Genomic DNA, 16,857 nt, shown 5'->3' with positions numbered 1-16,857 from the left:
ACCCTACACTCTAACCACTAGGCTACCCTGCCGACATGACTGACAGGTTAAAAGCAATATGATGGAGACCAATTGTACCCCGTTAACTCAATATAAAAATGCACATATTACAGCTCCTACAGTATGCTGACCATACTCTGCAAGCAGAGTGCTCAGGTAGACTAACGTTTACAGCAACCAGAACAGGCCTACTGTAGTGCTATCAACTGTCAGCATTAGGGAAGGAAAGGAAGCCATTCAAGACTATTGGGACAAAGCCTGGATACACTACGACCTATGACCCAATCCTCCAGACATATGACTGGACAGCTTCGGGGGTAAATATGTTGAGGACTTATCTACCTTAGGATAGCAATACATATTGAAATCGATGATCAAATATTTAAACCAATTAAATCAAAAAAGGTGTTGCATTGAAATCACATCGGTAATTTTTGGCCAATCAGGTACGTGCGCATGTATGTGTGTAACCAACATACGATGTCAATAGCTACAATATATTGGGAGTACACTAACAGAAAGAACAGCATTACTAAAAGACAAGTGATTTACATTTAGTCAATGCAACCATCAAAAAACAGTAGATTATAAATAAAATGACGACAAACAAATCATGATTTTTTTTTTGTTGGCATGATATACCAGCTAAATTCACTTCCCAAGTTTACTGTGTTATAACAATCACTGTATGAACAGTTCTACTTGTGGTAGAGTTCTAGAACACCAACAGTAGTGAACAAATCCCACGGTTACCATTTCTATAGATTCCAATTCCAAGGCAATTGACCTTTTCATTATATAAATGGTTGGAATGAATAGAAGTAGTACTTGTTGTTATTGACATGGGATAATAAGAGCCCTTTGACCCTACGAGAAACAAAACTGCTTTGTAAAAACTTTATACATATTTTGCAAATGGGACGATCGTCAATAGCCGATAATCTCTTGGGTATATTGTCTTAAATATTACATTTGGATCATTTCAACCTATTACACACAAATGACTTCAGTTCCTGCATAGAATCATATGAAGCAGATGTTGAATCTCCCCCCAAAAAATGAAGAGGTTAAAAAAGAAACGCATCTAAATTATAATATATTTCTGAATAGCGAAAACAGTGTTTCACAAGTAGGCTTATAAAAAAGGCAAGTATAAACAACATTACAACAGGATATCTACAGTTCAGTAGGAAAAGTATAGTTCAAATCACACCTGGTCAACAGAAAACTAACTGATTCATGCTGCTACCACCCAGCTGGCTCCACGGTGAGAGAACAAATGGTAGAGAGGACCTTAGTGCTTTCCAGGGTCAATATTCTATCGCTCTCTTCTTCCAAACCCAGTTGCAGTGGACTGATCTATAGACAAGAGTAGAGGAAAAGGTTTAGCTCTTAAGCAATCAGCCACTCAAGAGAACGAGAGAGTTTTGCAACAAAACAAACAAACAAATATTCAGGTAACATTTAACCAGATATCCTGGTTGGAGGATCCAGAATTTCCTGCTTCCGGGTGATCTTCCAACCAGGTTTTCCAGATGTTTGCAACTCTTTTACCACAGCCATCTGTTGTATCAGCGTACCCATGTTCTCTGGTGGAGGTCTGGAACCATCCCCGGCGCCGGCCCACCTGGGGCCTCTGGGCTGGGGGAACGATGACAGCACCGGGAATCACATTTTTATTTATATAAGTCCTTTTTTACACAAATTGTCACAAAGTGCTTTACGGTAACCCAGCCTAAGCCTCCAAAACAGCTAGTAGCTGCTTCGTGGCAAAGAGAAAACGCTTCTCTGTCAGTAGCCATTTTATATATTTATTTTACCTTTATTTTACTAGGCAAGTCAGTTAAGAACAAATTCTTATTTTCAATGACGGCCTAGGAACAGTGGGTTAACTGCCTGTTCAGGGGCAGAACGACAGATTTTGTACCTTGTCAGCTCGGGGATTTGAACTTGCAACCTTTCGGTTACTAGTCCAGTGCTCTAACCACTAGGCTACCCTGCCGCTATAATCTAAGGGGTAGTGGCTAGCGGTCCATTTGGGGTCACTGGATCATATTCACTAGGAACCAAAACGGAAGAAAAAAAAACAAAATAGGGAAGGACAACCTGAACAAAAAGGTCCAATAAGAAAACGCTGATTTTTCCTTTTCAATTGCAAAACAGTTTCCACTAATAAATCTATTGTGATACGGACCCTTACCGGTGTGAAGTTGCTACGTTCCGTTTGCGCTACACTGTCGGCGGCCGCGGCGATGTTGAGTATCCTGGGCTGGTGGTGTATTGTCCGGACCTCCTGTCCCGGGCCTCCTCCTGGAGCCACCTGCATAAAGGGACCACAGTAGGGAGGGCTCAGAGGGCCATTCATGGTGCCTGAGGAGGGGTCTGAGGTACGTCTCTCCTGCTGCTGCTGGCCCTACCAGGGAACACTGGGGGACACACCTCGGTGACCCCGGTCAGAGCAGAGTAAAGCAGGGCAAGCAGGCAGGTAGAGGAAGCTCAGAGTCCAGTCACTTGGAATTATACAACAGATCTAGTTGATCTACGTCTGGAAATACAGAGGGTTGGTGGGGGTTGTTTTCAGACAGGCAGAGGAATGTTCCAGTAGTTTGAGATATAACTGGAGTAAAGCACAGCCCTAGTTGGTGCTCCTCAAAACAGACAGGAAGTGAAGCACAGCACACAGCCATTTGTACTTATCTAATCAGGAGAAAATCCATCCTATTGCTGTCATTACTTCAGGGATGTCTTTAAGTGCCATGTGAAACTAGACTGATAGGGCTCGTCTTCACGTGACTGTGGTGGTAAACCTGTCTGTCTGACTGAGGGGTTAGCCTATAATACCTGTACTAATGGACTAGGATCACCACAGCCATGTGAAGACAAGCTAAACAAGTCTATGGTGGGAGATGAGAACAGGCCCGGTGACTACAGTACCCGTCTATGGTGGGAGATGAGAAGGGACTGAGGCCCGGTGACTACAGTACCAGTCTATAGTGAGAGATGAGAAGGGACTGAGGCCCGGTGACTACAGTACCAGTCTATAGTGGGAGATGAGAACAGGCCCGGTGACTACAGTACCAGTCTATAGTGAGAGATGAGAAGAGGACCGGTGACTACAGTACCAGTCTATAGTGAGAGATGAGAAGAGGACCGGTGACTACAGTACCAGTCTATAGTGAGAGATGAGAACAGGCCCGGTGACTACAGTACCCGTCTATGGTGGGAGATGAGAACAGGCCCGGTGACTACAGTACCAGTCTATAGTGGGAGATGAGAAGGGACTGAGGCCCGGTGACTACAGTACCCGTCTATAGTGAGAGATGAGAACAGGCCCGGTGACTACAGTACCCGTCTATAGTGGGAGATGAGAAGAGGCCCGGTGACTACAGTACCTGTTTATAGTGGGAGATGAGAAGGGACTGAGGCCCGGTGACTACAGTACCAGTCTATAGTGGGAGATGAGAACAGGCCCGGTGACTACAGTACCTGTTTATAGTGGGAGATGAGAAGGGACTGAGGCCCGGTGACTACAGTACCAGTCTATAGTGGGAGATGAGAACAGGCCCGGTGACTACAGTACCTGTTTATAGTGGGAGATGAGAACAGGCCCGGTGACTACAGTACCTGTTTATAGTGGGAGATGAGAACAGGCCCGGTGACTACAGTACCAGTCTATAGTGGGAGATGAGAACAGGCCCGGTGACTACAGTACCAGTCTATAGTGGGAGATGAGAACAGGCCCGGTGACTACAGTACCCGTCTATAGTGGGAGATGAGAAGGGACTGAGGCCCGGTGACTACAGTACCAGTCTATAGTGGGAGATGAGAAGAGGCCCGGTGACTACAGTACCAGTCTATAGTGGGAGATGAGAAGAGGCCCGGTGACTACAGTACCAGTCTATAGTGGGAGATGAGAAGAGGCCCGGTGACTACAGTACCAGTCTATAGTGGGAGATAAGGGACTGAGGCCCGGTGACTACAGTACCCATCTATGGTGAGAGAGGAGAAGGGACTGAGGCCCGGTGACTACAGTACCCGTCTATAGTGGGGGATGAGAACAGGCCCGGTGACTACAGTACCTGTTTATGATGCTGCATCTGTAGTCTCTCCAGCTTGCATCTCTCCCTCTGGGCCTGGACAAGATGTCAGAGGAACAAACCAACAGAAATGGATGAACACACATCAGGAAAACCCACACATGGCAGGTGGAGGAGATGAGAACCTCCCTAGTCAATGCAAAGTGTTGTGAAACAGTCTTCGTCCCAAGAGGCACCCTATTCCCTATACAGTGCACTATTGACCAGAGCCCATTGGTATGTGCACTACATAGAGAATGGGGTGCCATTTAGGAAGCAGATGAAAGCAGCTCCTAACCTGATTGGTGAGGTTGGTCACCTGACCCTGCAGCCTCTCCACCTGTCTCCTCAAGTCCTCCTTTTCCTCGTTCATTCGTTCCCTGTCGCTCCTCTCTTTCCTAAAGTCCTCCTCAAAGATCTTCACCTGAGAGAGTAGATACAGCAATGGGAGGAGGATTACCCCGGGTACTAAGTTGGTGAGGGAGGAGGAGGGAGGATTACCCCGGGTACTAAGTTGGTGAGGGAGGAGAGGGAGGATTACCCCGGGTACTAAGTTGGTGAGGGAGGAGGAGGGAGGATTACCCCGGGTACTAAATTGGTGAGGGAGGAGGAGGGAGGATTACCTCGGGTACTAAGTTGGGGAGGGAAGAGGATTACCTCGGGTACTAAATTGGGGAGGGAGGAGGATTACCTCGGGTACTAAATTGGTGAGGGAGGAGGATTACCTCGGGTACTAAGTTGGTGAGGGAGGAGGATTACCTCGGGTACTAAGTTGGTGAGGGAGGAGGATTACCTCGGGTACTAAGTTGGTGAGGGAGGAGGATTACCTCGGGTACTAAGTTGGTGAGGGAGGAGGATTACCTCGGGTACTAAGTTGGTGAGGGAGGAGGATTACCTCGGGTACTAAGTTGGTGAGGGAGGAGGATTACCTCAGGTACTAAGTTGGGGAGGGAGGAGGAGGGAGGATTACCTCATGTACTAAATTGGTGAGGGAGGAGGATTACCTCGGGTACTAAGTTGGTGAGGGAGGAGGATTACCTCAGGTACTAAGTTGGGGAGGGAGGAGGATTACCTCAGGTACTAAGTGTGTCTAACTGACCTGTTCCTTTAACACCGTTATCTGAGTGAGAAGCTCCTGCCTCAAGTTACTAGGCATGTCGTCATGGTTACCACTGGTGCCCTGGCCCGGTGGCTGCTGGGAGGACGGGGGAGGATGCAGGTTCAGGGCCTTTTCTAAAGCCTGAAGGGTGGCAGAGGGAGACTGTAAATTAGAACACAGTACACACACACACACACACACACACACACACACACACACACACACACACGATAGAGACCCTGTTGAGGCGTTGTATCTCCTTCTCCTGGTACTCTCTCTGTTTACTGAGTGGCAGCAGCTGATCCTGCAGGTAACGAATCTTCTGCTTCAACTCTGTGCTCTCAGAGTTCAGACACTCCTTCTCCCCCTGAAAACATTCATACAACATTACCATAACCTGCTTCGACTCCCACCTTTTCAGAGTTCATTCACAGTTTAAACCAGACTGAAGGATGTGACATTCTGATAAGTAATTATTCCACATGTCAGAGACTGTCAGGTTAAAGTTCATCTGATGGTGACCTAACAATGACCAACATCATATCATAGTCAACCTGGCATGTTTTTGCAAAAAAGGTTCTACCCCCCAAGCCAGCAGACTGCTGAACAGCTTCTACCCCCCAAGCCAGCAGACTGCTGAACAGCTTCTACCCCCCAAGCCAGCAGACTGCTGAACAGCTTCTACCCATTTACATTACATTTACATTTAAGTCATTTAGCAGACGCTCTTATCCAGAGCGACTTACAAATTGGTGCATTCACCTTATGACATCCAGTGGAACAGTCACTTTACAATAGTGCATCTAAATCTTAAAGGGGAGGGGGGGGGTGAGAGGGATTACTTATCCTATCCTAGGTATTCCTTAAAGAGGTGGGGTTTCAGGTGTCTCCGGAAAGTGGTGATTGACTCCGCTGTCCTGGCGTCGAAGCCAGCAGACTGCTGAACAGCTTCTACCCCCCAAGCCAGCAGAATGCTGAACAGCTCACACCCCTCAAGCCACCAGACTGCTGAACAGCTCCTACCCCTCAAGCCACCAGACTGCTGAACAGCTTCTAGCCCCAAGCCACCAGACTGCTGAACAGCTCCTACCCCCAGACTGCTGAACAGCTTCTAGCCCCAAGCCACCAGACTGCTGAACAGCTCCTACCCCTCAAGCCACCAGACTGCTGAACAGCTCCTACCCCTCAGCCACCAGACTGCCAAACAGCTCCGACCCCCAGCCACCAGACTGCCGAACAGCTCCGACCCCCAAGCCACCAGACTGCCGAACAGCTCCGACCCCCAAGCCACCAGACTGCCGAACAGCTCCGACCCCCAAGCCACCAGACTGCCGAACAGCTCCTACCCCCAAGCCACCAGACTGCCGAACAGCTCCTACCCCCAAGCCACCAGACTGCCGAACAGCTCCTACCCCCAAGCCACCAGACTGCCGAACAGCTCCTACCCCCAAGCCACCAGACTGCCGAACAGCTCCTACCCCCCAAGCCACCAGACTGCCGAACAGCTCCTACCCCCAAGCCACCAGACTGCCGAACAGCTCCTACCCCCAAGCCACCAGACTGCCGAACAGCTCCTACCCCCCAAGCCACCAGACTGCCGAACAGCTCCTACCCCCAAGCCACCAGACTGCCGAACAGCTCCTACCCCCAAGCCACCAGACTGCCGAACAGCTCCTACCCCCAAGCCACCAGACTGCCGAACAGCTCCTACCCCCAAGCCACCAGACTGCCGAACAGCTCCTACCCCCAAGCCACCAGACTGCCGAACAGCTCCTACCCCCAAGCCACCAGACTGCCGAACAGCTCCTACCCCCAAGCCACCAGACTGCCGAACAGCTCCTACCCCCAAGCCACCAGACTGCCGAACAGCTCCTACCCCCAAGCCACCAGACTGCTGAACAGCTCATCAAAATGGCTACCCAGACTATTTGTATGGAGCCCCTTTATTATTTACACTGAACCTTGCACTGGACTCTACTCACACTACACTGACAGTTCCAACACACGCTCACACACACTTAATATCTATCCTGATTACCTAGTCACTTACCTACATTCCCTTCAGAACGTATTCACACCCATTGACTTATTCTACATGTTGTGTTAATGCCCGAAATGAAAATGGATTACATTTAGATGTTTTGTCAGTGGCCAATGGGGACTTTAATACAGTCAGAGTTTAATGGTCAGAAACCTGAGTATGGATCAACAACATTAGTGTTACTCTACAATACTAACCTAATTGACAGAGTGAAAAGAAGGAAGCCTGTACAAAATAAAACATTCTAGAACACAAAACACATTCTAGAACATGCATCCTGTTTGCAACAAGGCACTAAAGTGAAACTACAAAAGATGTGGCAAAGAAATTAACTTTTTGTCCTGAGACTACCCTCCGAAGGGCCCCGGAGACTACCCTCCGAAGGGCCCCGGAGACTACCCTCCGAAGGGCCCCGGAGACTACCCTCCGAAGGGCCCCGGAGACTACCCTCCGAAGGGCCCCGGAGACTACCCTCCGAAGGGCCCCGGAGACTACCCTCCGAAGGGCCCCGGAGAGGGCCCCTACCCTCCGAAGGGCCCCGGAGACCCTCCGAAGGCCCCGGAGACTACCCTCCGAAGGGCCCCGGAGAGACTACCCTACCCTCCGAAGGGCCCCGGAGACTACCCTCCGAAGGGCCCCGGAGACTACCCTCCGAAGGGCCCCGGAGACTACCCTCCGAAGGGCCCCGGAGACTACCCTCCGAAGGGGGAGACTACCCTCCGAAGGGCCCGGAGACTACCCTACCCTCCGAAGGGCCCCGGAGACCCTACCCTCCGAAGGGCCCCGGAGACTACCCTCCGAAGGGCCCCGGAGACTACCCTCCGAAGGGCCCCGGAGACTACCCTCCGAAGGGCCCCGGAGACTACCCTCCGAAGGGCCCCGGAGACTACCCTCCGAAGGGCCCCGGAGACTACCCTCCGAAGGGCCCCGGAGACTACCCTCCGAAGGGCCCCGGGGACTACCCTCCGAAGGGCCCCGGAGACTACCCTCCGAAGGGGGCCCCGGAGACTACCCTCCGAAGGGCCCCGGAGACTACCCTCCGAAGGGGAGACTACCCCCGAAGGGAGAGACTACCCTCCGAAGGGCCCGGAGACTACCCTCCGAAGGGCCCCGGAGACTACCCTCCGAAGGGGGAGACTACCCCCGGAGACTACCCTCCGAAGGGCCCCGGAGACTACCCTCCGAAGGGCCCCGGAGACCCTCCGAAGGGCCCCCTACCCCGAAGGGCCCCGGAGACTACCCTCCGAAGGGCCCCGGAGACTACCCTCCGAAGGGCCCCGGAGACTACCCTCCGAAGGGCCCCGGAGACTACCCTCCGAAGGGCCCCGGAGACTACCCTCCGAAGGGCCCCGGAGACTACCCTCCGAAGGGCCCCGGAGACTACCCCGAAAGCTCTGTACATGTGAATATTACATCAATTAACTTAACCTGGTATCCCTGCACATTGACTGAGTACTGGTGTGTGTGTGTGTGTGTGTGTGTGTGTGTGTGTGTGTGTGTGTGTGTGTGTGTGTGTGTGTGTATATATATTAGTACTCTGCATTGTTGGGAAAAGGCTCATAACTAAGCATTTCACGGTTAAGTCTACACCTGTTGTATTCGGCGCATGTGACAAAATGTAACTTTACATCAGAAAAATTTCTGATGTATTAGGATTATTAGGATAATTCAGTTGCTACTGGCAGCCTGCAGTACCCCGGTAGTCCTTCAACTTGAGATACTCAATGAGAGGGGGCAGCACTGAGCTATCCCGCAACGTCACTTCCTGGAGTAGCTCACTCTACATGTTATGTCTACATACACATTTGATTTCCTTGGCTTCAAATGAGCTATTTTGAGTCCATTGTGTCACAACAGACTGGTGAGAAATACTCATCGGACCGTGGCTGAGTGGGCTGGAGCGGTTCTCCTCCACGCTGACATGCACGTGTTCCCAGCAGTGAAGACCGGACACACACACACCAACACACACACCAAAAATGTTGTGTACATTGTTGTGTTTGTACACGTCTTGAGGACGTGGTTGGGTCTATTCTAGGTTTCTGTCTGTTCTCACCTGTACGTTGTTGGGTCTATTCTATGTTTCTGTCTGTTCTCACCTGTACGTTCTCAATCTTGGACTTGGCGAGCAGCAGCTTCTTATCGTAGTCCCGCTGCCTCTGTTCTCGCTCCGCCTCTAACTCCTGCACGGCCTTCTGGGAGTCCGCTAACCGCTGACGCAGGTCTGTGATCTGATCGGGGGGTTTCAAACTCTTAAATACAGGGAGTATGTCTTTTCAACGAGACATTTGATCAGAATCATCATTTCAGACTCAGAAGAATGATGTGGAGCAGTTTAGGGTTAGCCCCAAATCTCCGAGCCGTGGAAGTGTGTGTGGGCGTGTAGGTGTGTGCGTCTCAGTGTGTGTGCGTGCGCGTCTCAGTGTGTGGGTGTGTGCGTCTCAGTGTGTGGACCACAGCAGGAACAGTGAGTACCAGAGAGGTGAGGGGATTTCTGATGTGTCACAAGAACATGTGGTTGACACACACACACACACTGGGTGTCATCCAAGTACACACCACTACATCTTCTCCATCAACACATACAGGTTACTATATGAACACAGTGTGTGTGTGAGAGAGAGAGAGATATAGAACATACCTTCTGTTCAAACTGTGACTTCATCGAGTTCCACTGGGCATCCCATTGCTTGTTAACATCCAGTACCTGTTATCATCATCATCAACATCATCACAACAGAAATATGACTGAAACCAATATGTCATGTACATATTTCTGCACAGACTCTCAAGCGGGAACACGAACACCTTATCAAAGGGTGCGTCCTAAAATGTCTCCATATAAAAAGTGCACTACTATGTATTGACCCAGGTCAAAACTAGTGCACTACTATGTATTGACCCAGGTCAAAACTAGTGCACTACTATGTATTGACCCAGGTCAAAACTAGTGCACTACTATGTATTGACCCAGGTCAAAACTAGTGCACTACTATGTATTGACCCAGGTCAAAACTAGTGCACTACTATGTATTGACCCAGGTCAAAACTAGTGCACTACTATGTATTGACCCAGGTCAAAACTACATTTACATTTACATTTAAGTCATTTGCACGCTCTTATACTATGTGACATCCAGTGACAGTCACTTAACAATAGTGCATCTAAAAAACTAGTGCACTACTATGTATTGACCCAGGTCAAAACTAGTGCACTACTATGTATTGACCCAGGTCAAAACTAGTGCACTACTATGTATTGACCCAGGTCAAAACTAGTGCACTACTATGTATTGACCCAGGTCAAAACTAGTGCACAATTTTTTTTAAGGGAATAGGGTGTAATTTGGGACATACACTTTTATAACAAATACTTTTTTTTTTAAACGTGGCAAGAGAACAACTGATGTAACGTTGAGAGGGAGACTCACATCTTTCCTCTGCTTCTCTAGAAGCTTGATCTTCTTCTCGTAGGCCTCTGGGTCACAGGGCTTGGCCAGGGCTTTCTCCATCTCTGTGGCATTCCCCCTCCGCTGTAGTACAAGGGATATAAAACATGATGATTCTTTTAAAAAACAAGGAATAATCCAATTTCAAACCTGTTTATTTTTTTGTATTTGTTTTCATTAGATCCCAGTGTTGATACAGTGACAAACACCCCCCCATGTCAGCAATCACATTTTCAAGACATAGGACTTTCAAAAAGCTAACTGTCAAAACATCACAATGATGCGTTTCGCAATAAATGATTTGATGAAACGTAATTCATTCATAGAGCCCACTCTGCAACAGGACAAGGATATGAAACATCGCTCTTACAATTCCCAGCACTGGTACAGATTTACCATTTACACAAGTCGTGTCATAAAAATAAACATGTGCTTTTTTGGGGAAGTCTCTCAAGACATTCTACAGTGACCAAATGGGACAATGGGACAATGTGAAAAAAGCAATACAGTAGTACTACAGTCAATCACATCCCCATACTGTACAGTACATTAGTGACCAATGGGACAATGTGAAAAAAGCAATACAGTAGTACTACAGTCAATCACATCCCCATACTGTACAGTACATTAGTGACAATGTGAAAAAAGCATTACAGTAGTACTACAGTCAATCACATCCCCATACTGTACAGTACATTAGTGACAATGTGAAAAAAGCATTACAGTAGTACTACAGTCAATCACATCCCCATACTGTACAGTACGTTAGGATGAGACATCAGTCATGGTAACTATTCCACTACCGCGATGCCTGGCAATGACCTGACTCATACTGCCAATACTCAATACGGAAACTAGAGTATTTAAATACTGGAGTGTTTACTGTAACAGTGCACATCCTGAAATGATGCTGTGGCTTCCTAGACGTCTATGCTGATCATTGCCCCCCCTCTCTCTCTCTCTACCCCCCAGCTTTTAATGTACTCTGAATCAGACAGGTGCCATTCCATCCATTCTCGGGAGGGATTTCCATACCTTCTGTGGTGTGCTGACCTCCATCTTGGATCTAACGCTGGCAGTTTCCGCTTTCACCACGTCTTCTTTGGCTTCTGGCTGCCTCTCGCTCTCTGCCGCGGTCTCTCCTGCTCCCGTTACCTGCTCTTTCAGCTTCAGGTTCTCTGGTCTGCAGTGACCAGCAGGGTTAGTGTTACTATGCAGTTATAGAGATATCTAGACTATGTATCACAGTGTTTAGTAGGAGGAATGTGCTGCTTGGCAGAGCCCTAGAATATTCTCTGGGAAGACTCTACAGCCCCACTGAGGTAGGGAGAATATTAGGGCAATTCCGGGAATCATCAAAAACAAAACTTTGACCAACTGTCACTTCACTTGAAGCTTTGTAGTTGCTAGACAGAGAATCAATGTGAAAAACAAAAGTGAAAGTCCACTTATAATTTACTGACTACCAACAGTTTATTGCCTTTAAGCTCAATAAACTCCAACAAAGTACTAAACTTGACTTAGGAGCAGAAAACAGCATAACGCCAACCGTTTCAAGTCACAATAGTAAATGTAAACTCCTCCTCTCCCCTGGGGAGATGAAACTGAATGCAGAGAAAATACAACAACTCACCTCAGCAGTTCCACATCTCCATTTCTGTACTGAAGGTCTTCCTCCATCTTCTTTCTCAGCTCGCTGTTCTCGTGTCTGAGCTGCTCACAAAGAGTCTTGACAAACAGAGGGACACGCATGAGTAACACAGCACTGTCCTCCTGTACCAAGACACACACCCCCCCCCCACATGACCGAGGCAGTCCCGTTCTGTTCCCCCTTCTCCTTCCCCATCGGACTCTCTCGACCACGGTCATCATGGGACGCTCGGTGGTGAGAGACTTCGGCCTGCCTACGGCCTGTGGGCTGACCAAGGTCCAGCGTCCCAGGCGCCCGTGTCCGAGACATCAATTCCGTTCTAGCCAACTACTCTAATACTGGCACCATCGTCACTCACTTTGGCAATCTGAGGAACCGTAGAAGGACTACAACATTGTCTTGAACACCCTTGTTGGCACAGGGAAGAGAATAATCATATCTGGCCCGATGCCGTACTATAGAAAGGGTCCGGAAAGTTACTGCCGCCTCGCTGCCCTAAAGGAGTCCCTGAAGAAACTTTGCACAGACAGGAACGTCTCTGTTTGTGACAATTTTGACTTGCTGTGGGAGCAACCAACAGTCTTTAAAAGAGAGGGGATTCTCCCTAACCACAGTGGTTCCAGGATGATCTCCTTCAACATAGTGAACCGCTAGGCTAGTGCTCCAGTCCCCCCCTGTCATAATAAGCAATAGTCTGGGTGGCCAGCTATTTACAGCAGTTCTTCTAGCTTGGGGGCAGAAGCTGGTAAGGAACCTTTTGGTTCTAGACTTGGCACTCTAGTACCACTTGCTGTGCGGTAGCGTGGAACTCTGCCACCCCAGGAAACTCAAGCTAGCAATAAAAACTGATAAAAGAACACCTTACGGCATATAAAGAGACATATATATTAAAATGAATTTGTATTGTATTTTGAATTATATGATGTATTGTGTTATGCATTTCATTTGGTGTGTTTCGTTTCCTATTTGGACCCAGGAAGACTAGACGCTGCCTTGGTTTTGCAACATCATTTGGTTCAGCATCAGGAATGACAAAATACACAACAGTCATTCGCTATTCAGGTCACATGCTGAATTTCCAGTCTTTGAAATACCTGTGTGGACATTTGTCTACTAAGCCTGGCTGTCTACCTGCCTCTCTCCCCTGTCAGTTACCTGTAGGAGGGAGGTCCTCTGCTCGTTCTTCTGGACCTTGGTGGAGAGGTGGTGGAACTCGACGGCCATGCGTCCCAGGTGGGCTAGGAGCTGGTTGGGGTTGGACGCCTCAGCAAAGATACTAAAGGAGCTTTCTAGACGCTGTAGCTGGCTGGTTAACTCCTGGTTCTCCTGAGGAAGCTGTCCTGTTCCTGCACCAGCCTGGAGATCAAATCAAACTTTATATAGCACCTCCAAAACAATACATTTTGAGACAAATATGACATTAAGATAAAAAAACATCTTTGTTATTTCAAGAGAGAATTATATGATAGCAAAACAAAGAGGATCTGAGAAACACCAATCAGAAGCTCTGTACTGCCATACTGACTGGACTCCAATCAAGTAATGTCAAAAACAACCTATTTCTAGTTCTCCAGTTTCATGGATACGAAATGTATAAAAATAAGGACAAATCCCATCTGGATCATACAGCCTGTAGATAGACTATCCCGTGTTGTATTGATTGCGACTATCCCTGTTGTATTGATTGATCAATCATGTAAGTTACGCTCTATATCCTATATGCAATGCAGGGCTATACATGTTGTGCAATATTATACAATGAAGCAAAAAACCCATTAAGATCGACTCCGAGCTGATGAAACATTTAGAAGAAGCTCAGTCTATAGACGTGTGAAAATGTGTCACAGTTTTCCTATACTTTTGGGTGATGATGCATTATATCAGCGATAGTCATTTGATTCTATACCATATCAGTCCGGAATATTCTGTGACTGACATTCTTCCCTGTCAGGCATTCTCTAACTGCAGGCGTGTGTGTGTGTGTGTGTGTGGTCAGTAATAAATCGTGGACATTCCCTGTGCTGACCCATGTCGAGCTACCAGTATTGAGTTAGTTGGCTGTTAGTTGACTCACTAGAAGAGAGACACAGGAGAAGTTCCTGATATAGAAGACAAGACCAAAGACAACCGAGAGCTAAGGAAATGAAACTTGAGGAGCCGCTCTTAGATTCTCCACCAGGTATAACGACCATGTTCAGTAGTTTTTAAACCTCAACTTCTAAAACGACTATATGAATATTGTATTACTACCCTTATAAAATACATTTTGGGGTTTCAGAACTCTTAAGTCCTACAAACACAGTCCTGTCCAGTCAGTATGGCAACATTGTCCCCATGTTGGTGAATGAGAGATTTGAAATAAAATAGGACACCAATTTGCACCTTTGGTGACTTGACCTATGTTGTATGTTCTATGAACATAGAGCATGATTTATGGGGGAAGAGGTATAGCTTTTAAATGATACATCACTTTCTATTTTCTGATCATATTGTTGTTCTTGTCTGGCCCTGTACAGGGCCCAAAACAACTGCTCAGTTTAACAGTGCTGACTGGAAATTATAACTACACACACACAGAGTCCAATTCTTGCTGAACTTGAGCCTTCTAGACACAAACAGATTGAGTGGTCCTGAATGTAGGCTACACACACAACTTTATGGATTAAACTGAACCAATTACATAAAGAACCTGGATTGTTTCCAAACATCCTATTTTTTTGCCCCTGTTATTGTTAGCCTCTAGTACTTACCGTCAGGGTATCAGAGGTCTTCTGTTCCATATTCACCACCTCAAACTCGGACAGACCTTCCTACAAGCACCAAGGAGGACAATGATCCAGACTGGTCAGTATTAAAGGGATACTTCAGGATTTTGGCAATGAAGCCCTTTATCTACTTCCCCAGAGTCCGACCAACTCACCTTTTTTATTTGTATGCCTCTGTATCCAGTAAGGAGGATGTTAGAGGTAGTTTCCCGAACCAAGGCTAACTAGCAGTAGCGCTTAAAATTATAAAAATATACTATAAAAAAAATGATATCCACAAGTTCACCCAACTCTGGGGAAGAAAAAGGAACTTCATTGGGATTTTGGCAAACTATCCCTTTAAGTAAACCAATACGACTATTTAGTTAACCAATATGGTTTACACTTGTAGCTACAATGTATTGAACGTAGGTGAACCGTTAAAAATTAAACTACTTTCAGTTAGCTTTTGCTGGAAGCCAGAAACCAGTTGGGACAGACACCACCACCGGCCATGTGACTTATGTTTCAGATGTAGGCTAATGAGGCTGTACTTATTATTGAGCAAGCTGAGCAGCCCAGCACATCATCTATAAAATATAAAGTACTATATAGCTATAAAGTAAAATCTCTGTTTACTTACGCTGGGCTGATCATGATGTAGGGCCTTCTCCGTTGAGAGACACGACTGACTCGGTCTCTGGTCGTTACTGGGCTGACGGTGAAGCTTCCTCTGACCTGAAACAGTTAGGAGTCACATCACGGTTATAGGGTCAAAAATACATTCAAAATAGCTTCTTATCAAAGGGCGATTCCTGAAGCAAGAATTTTGCTAGGAGTGTCTGGGAGGGGTATGAAAATGAGCCGTTATTGACAGAAAGATTAGGACCTCCTATTGGTCTATTAACTAGTGATGTCACCAAGGCCAAAACTCCATCCCACCAAAACAGGCTGAAATTTCAGGTGGTATTTTCAATCAGCTCTTACACTAAAATTACATTAACATTTTCACAATATTACACCAACCTCAGTGTGGAAATATATATTTATTAAAAAAAAAAATTAACATTTAAAAACAGGACAATCACGTTTTTGATTGCACTGGGCCATTGGTGATAACATATTGCTGCAAATCATGAATAATCATGTAGGAAACCCATCTCTGATAGCATACCTTGTGTCTCAGTCTGAACAGGTCCTCCCATACACAGACTGGTAGCGAAGCTGGAGGTCGAAGACTTCAGGGCCTCGTTGTCTCTGACCAGCTCCTCTACACGCTGACGTAACTTAGAAGCCTCCCACTGAGACTCCTCCAACAGGTCTCCTACACACCAAACCATTAGTAACAACCCTATTCACAGCAGTAACAACAGGTCTCCTACACACCAAACCATTAGTAACAACCCTATTCACAGCAGTAACAACAGGTCTCCTACACACCAAACCATTAGTAACAACCCTATTCACAGCAGTAACAAACTGCTCCTACACACCAAACCATTAGTAACAACCCTATTCACAGCAGTAACAGGTCTCCTACACACCAAACCATTAGTAACAACCGTATTCACAGCAGTAACAAACTGCTCCTACACACCAGACAGACAGAAACATCTTGATTTGAAGTAGTCACTTGTTCATTTTGCGTTGTGGCATATAGATGAATGTTATTCATGACCTATAATACATGACGGATAGACGGTAGCTAGTGTTTCTGATGACTAACAACTAAAATCATGCCGACCCTGAGAACATTACTCATTACAGAGAAACAGACCACACCAACTCAAAAAATAT

The 16,857-nt window shown here is 47.0% G+C and overlaps 1 protein-coding gene across 5 annotated transcripts in view; it reads right to left on the bottom strand.

Annotated features, from left to right (window-relative positions):
* Positions 1–628: 628 nt before the first annotated feature.
* The window catches only part of LOC124010776 (TNFAIP3-interacting protein 1-like), a 34,540-nt gene continuing 18,311 nt past the window's right edge, over positions 629–16,857 (bottom strand). For 4 of the 5 annotated variants that reach the window (XM_046323437.1, XM_046323436.1, XM_046323435.1 and 1 more), the window contains 16 exons: positions 16,235–16,384; positions 15,704–15,798; positions 15,067–15,126; positions 13,472–13,672; positions 12,299–12,393; positions 11,701–11,848; positions 10,648–10,749; positions 9,858–9,923; positions 9,316–9,447; positions 5,414–5,542; positions 5,176–5,316; positions 4,375–4,500; positions 4,080–4,133; positions 2,195–2,320; positions 1,581–1,641; positions 629–1,359 (listed from right to left, as the gene is read on the bottom strand). In XM_046323437.1, coding sequence (XP_046179393.1) covers positions 1,319–1,359; positions 1,581–1,641; positions 2,195–2,320; positions 4,080–4,133; positions 4,375–4,500; positions 5,176–5,316; positions 5,414–5,542; positions 9,316–9,447; positions 9,858–9,923; positions 10,648–10,749; positions 11,701–11,848; positions 12,299–12,393; positions 13,472–13,672; positions 15,067–15,126; positions 15,704–15,798; positions 16,235–16,384 — 1,727 coding nt within the window. In that variant the 3' untranslated portion in view covers positions 629–1,318. The remainder of the gene's footprint in view (positions 1,360–1,580; positions 1,642–2,194; positions 2,321–4,079; positions 4,134–4,374; positions 4,501–5,175; positions 5,317–5,413; positions 5,543–9,315; positions 9,448–9,857; positions 9,924–10,647; positions 10,750–11,700; positions 11,849–12,298; positions 12,394–13,471; positions 13,673–15,066; positions 15,127–15,703; positions 15,799–16,234; positions 16,385–16,857) is intronic. The other variant, XM_046323434.1, reaches the window with a different exon arrangement.

Source organism: Oncorhynchus gorbuscha, linkage group LG23 (assembly GCF_021184085.1).
Source record: "Oncorhynchus gorbuscha isolate QuinsamMale2020 ecotype Even-year linkage group LG23, OgorEven_v1.0, whole genome shotgun sequence".
In the NCBI taxonomy this organism is placed as follows: Eukaryota; Metazoa; Chordata; class Actinopteri; order Salmoniformes; family Salmonidae; genus Oncorhynchus; species Oncorhynchus gorbuscha.
The sequence above is the reverse complement of the archived record's forward strand: the minus strand, read 5'-3'. Positions and strand labels throughout refer to the sequence as shown.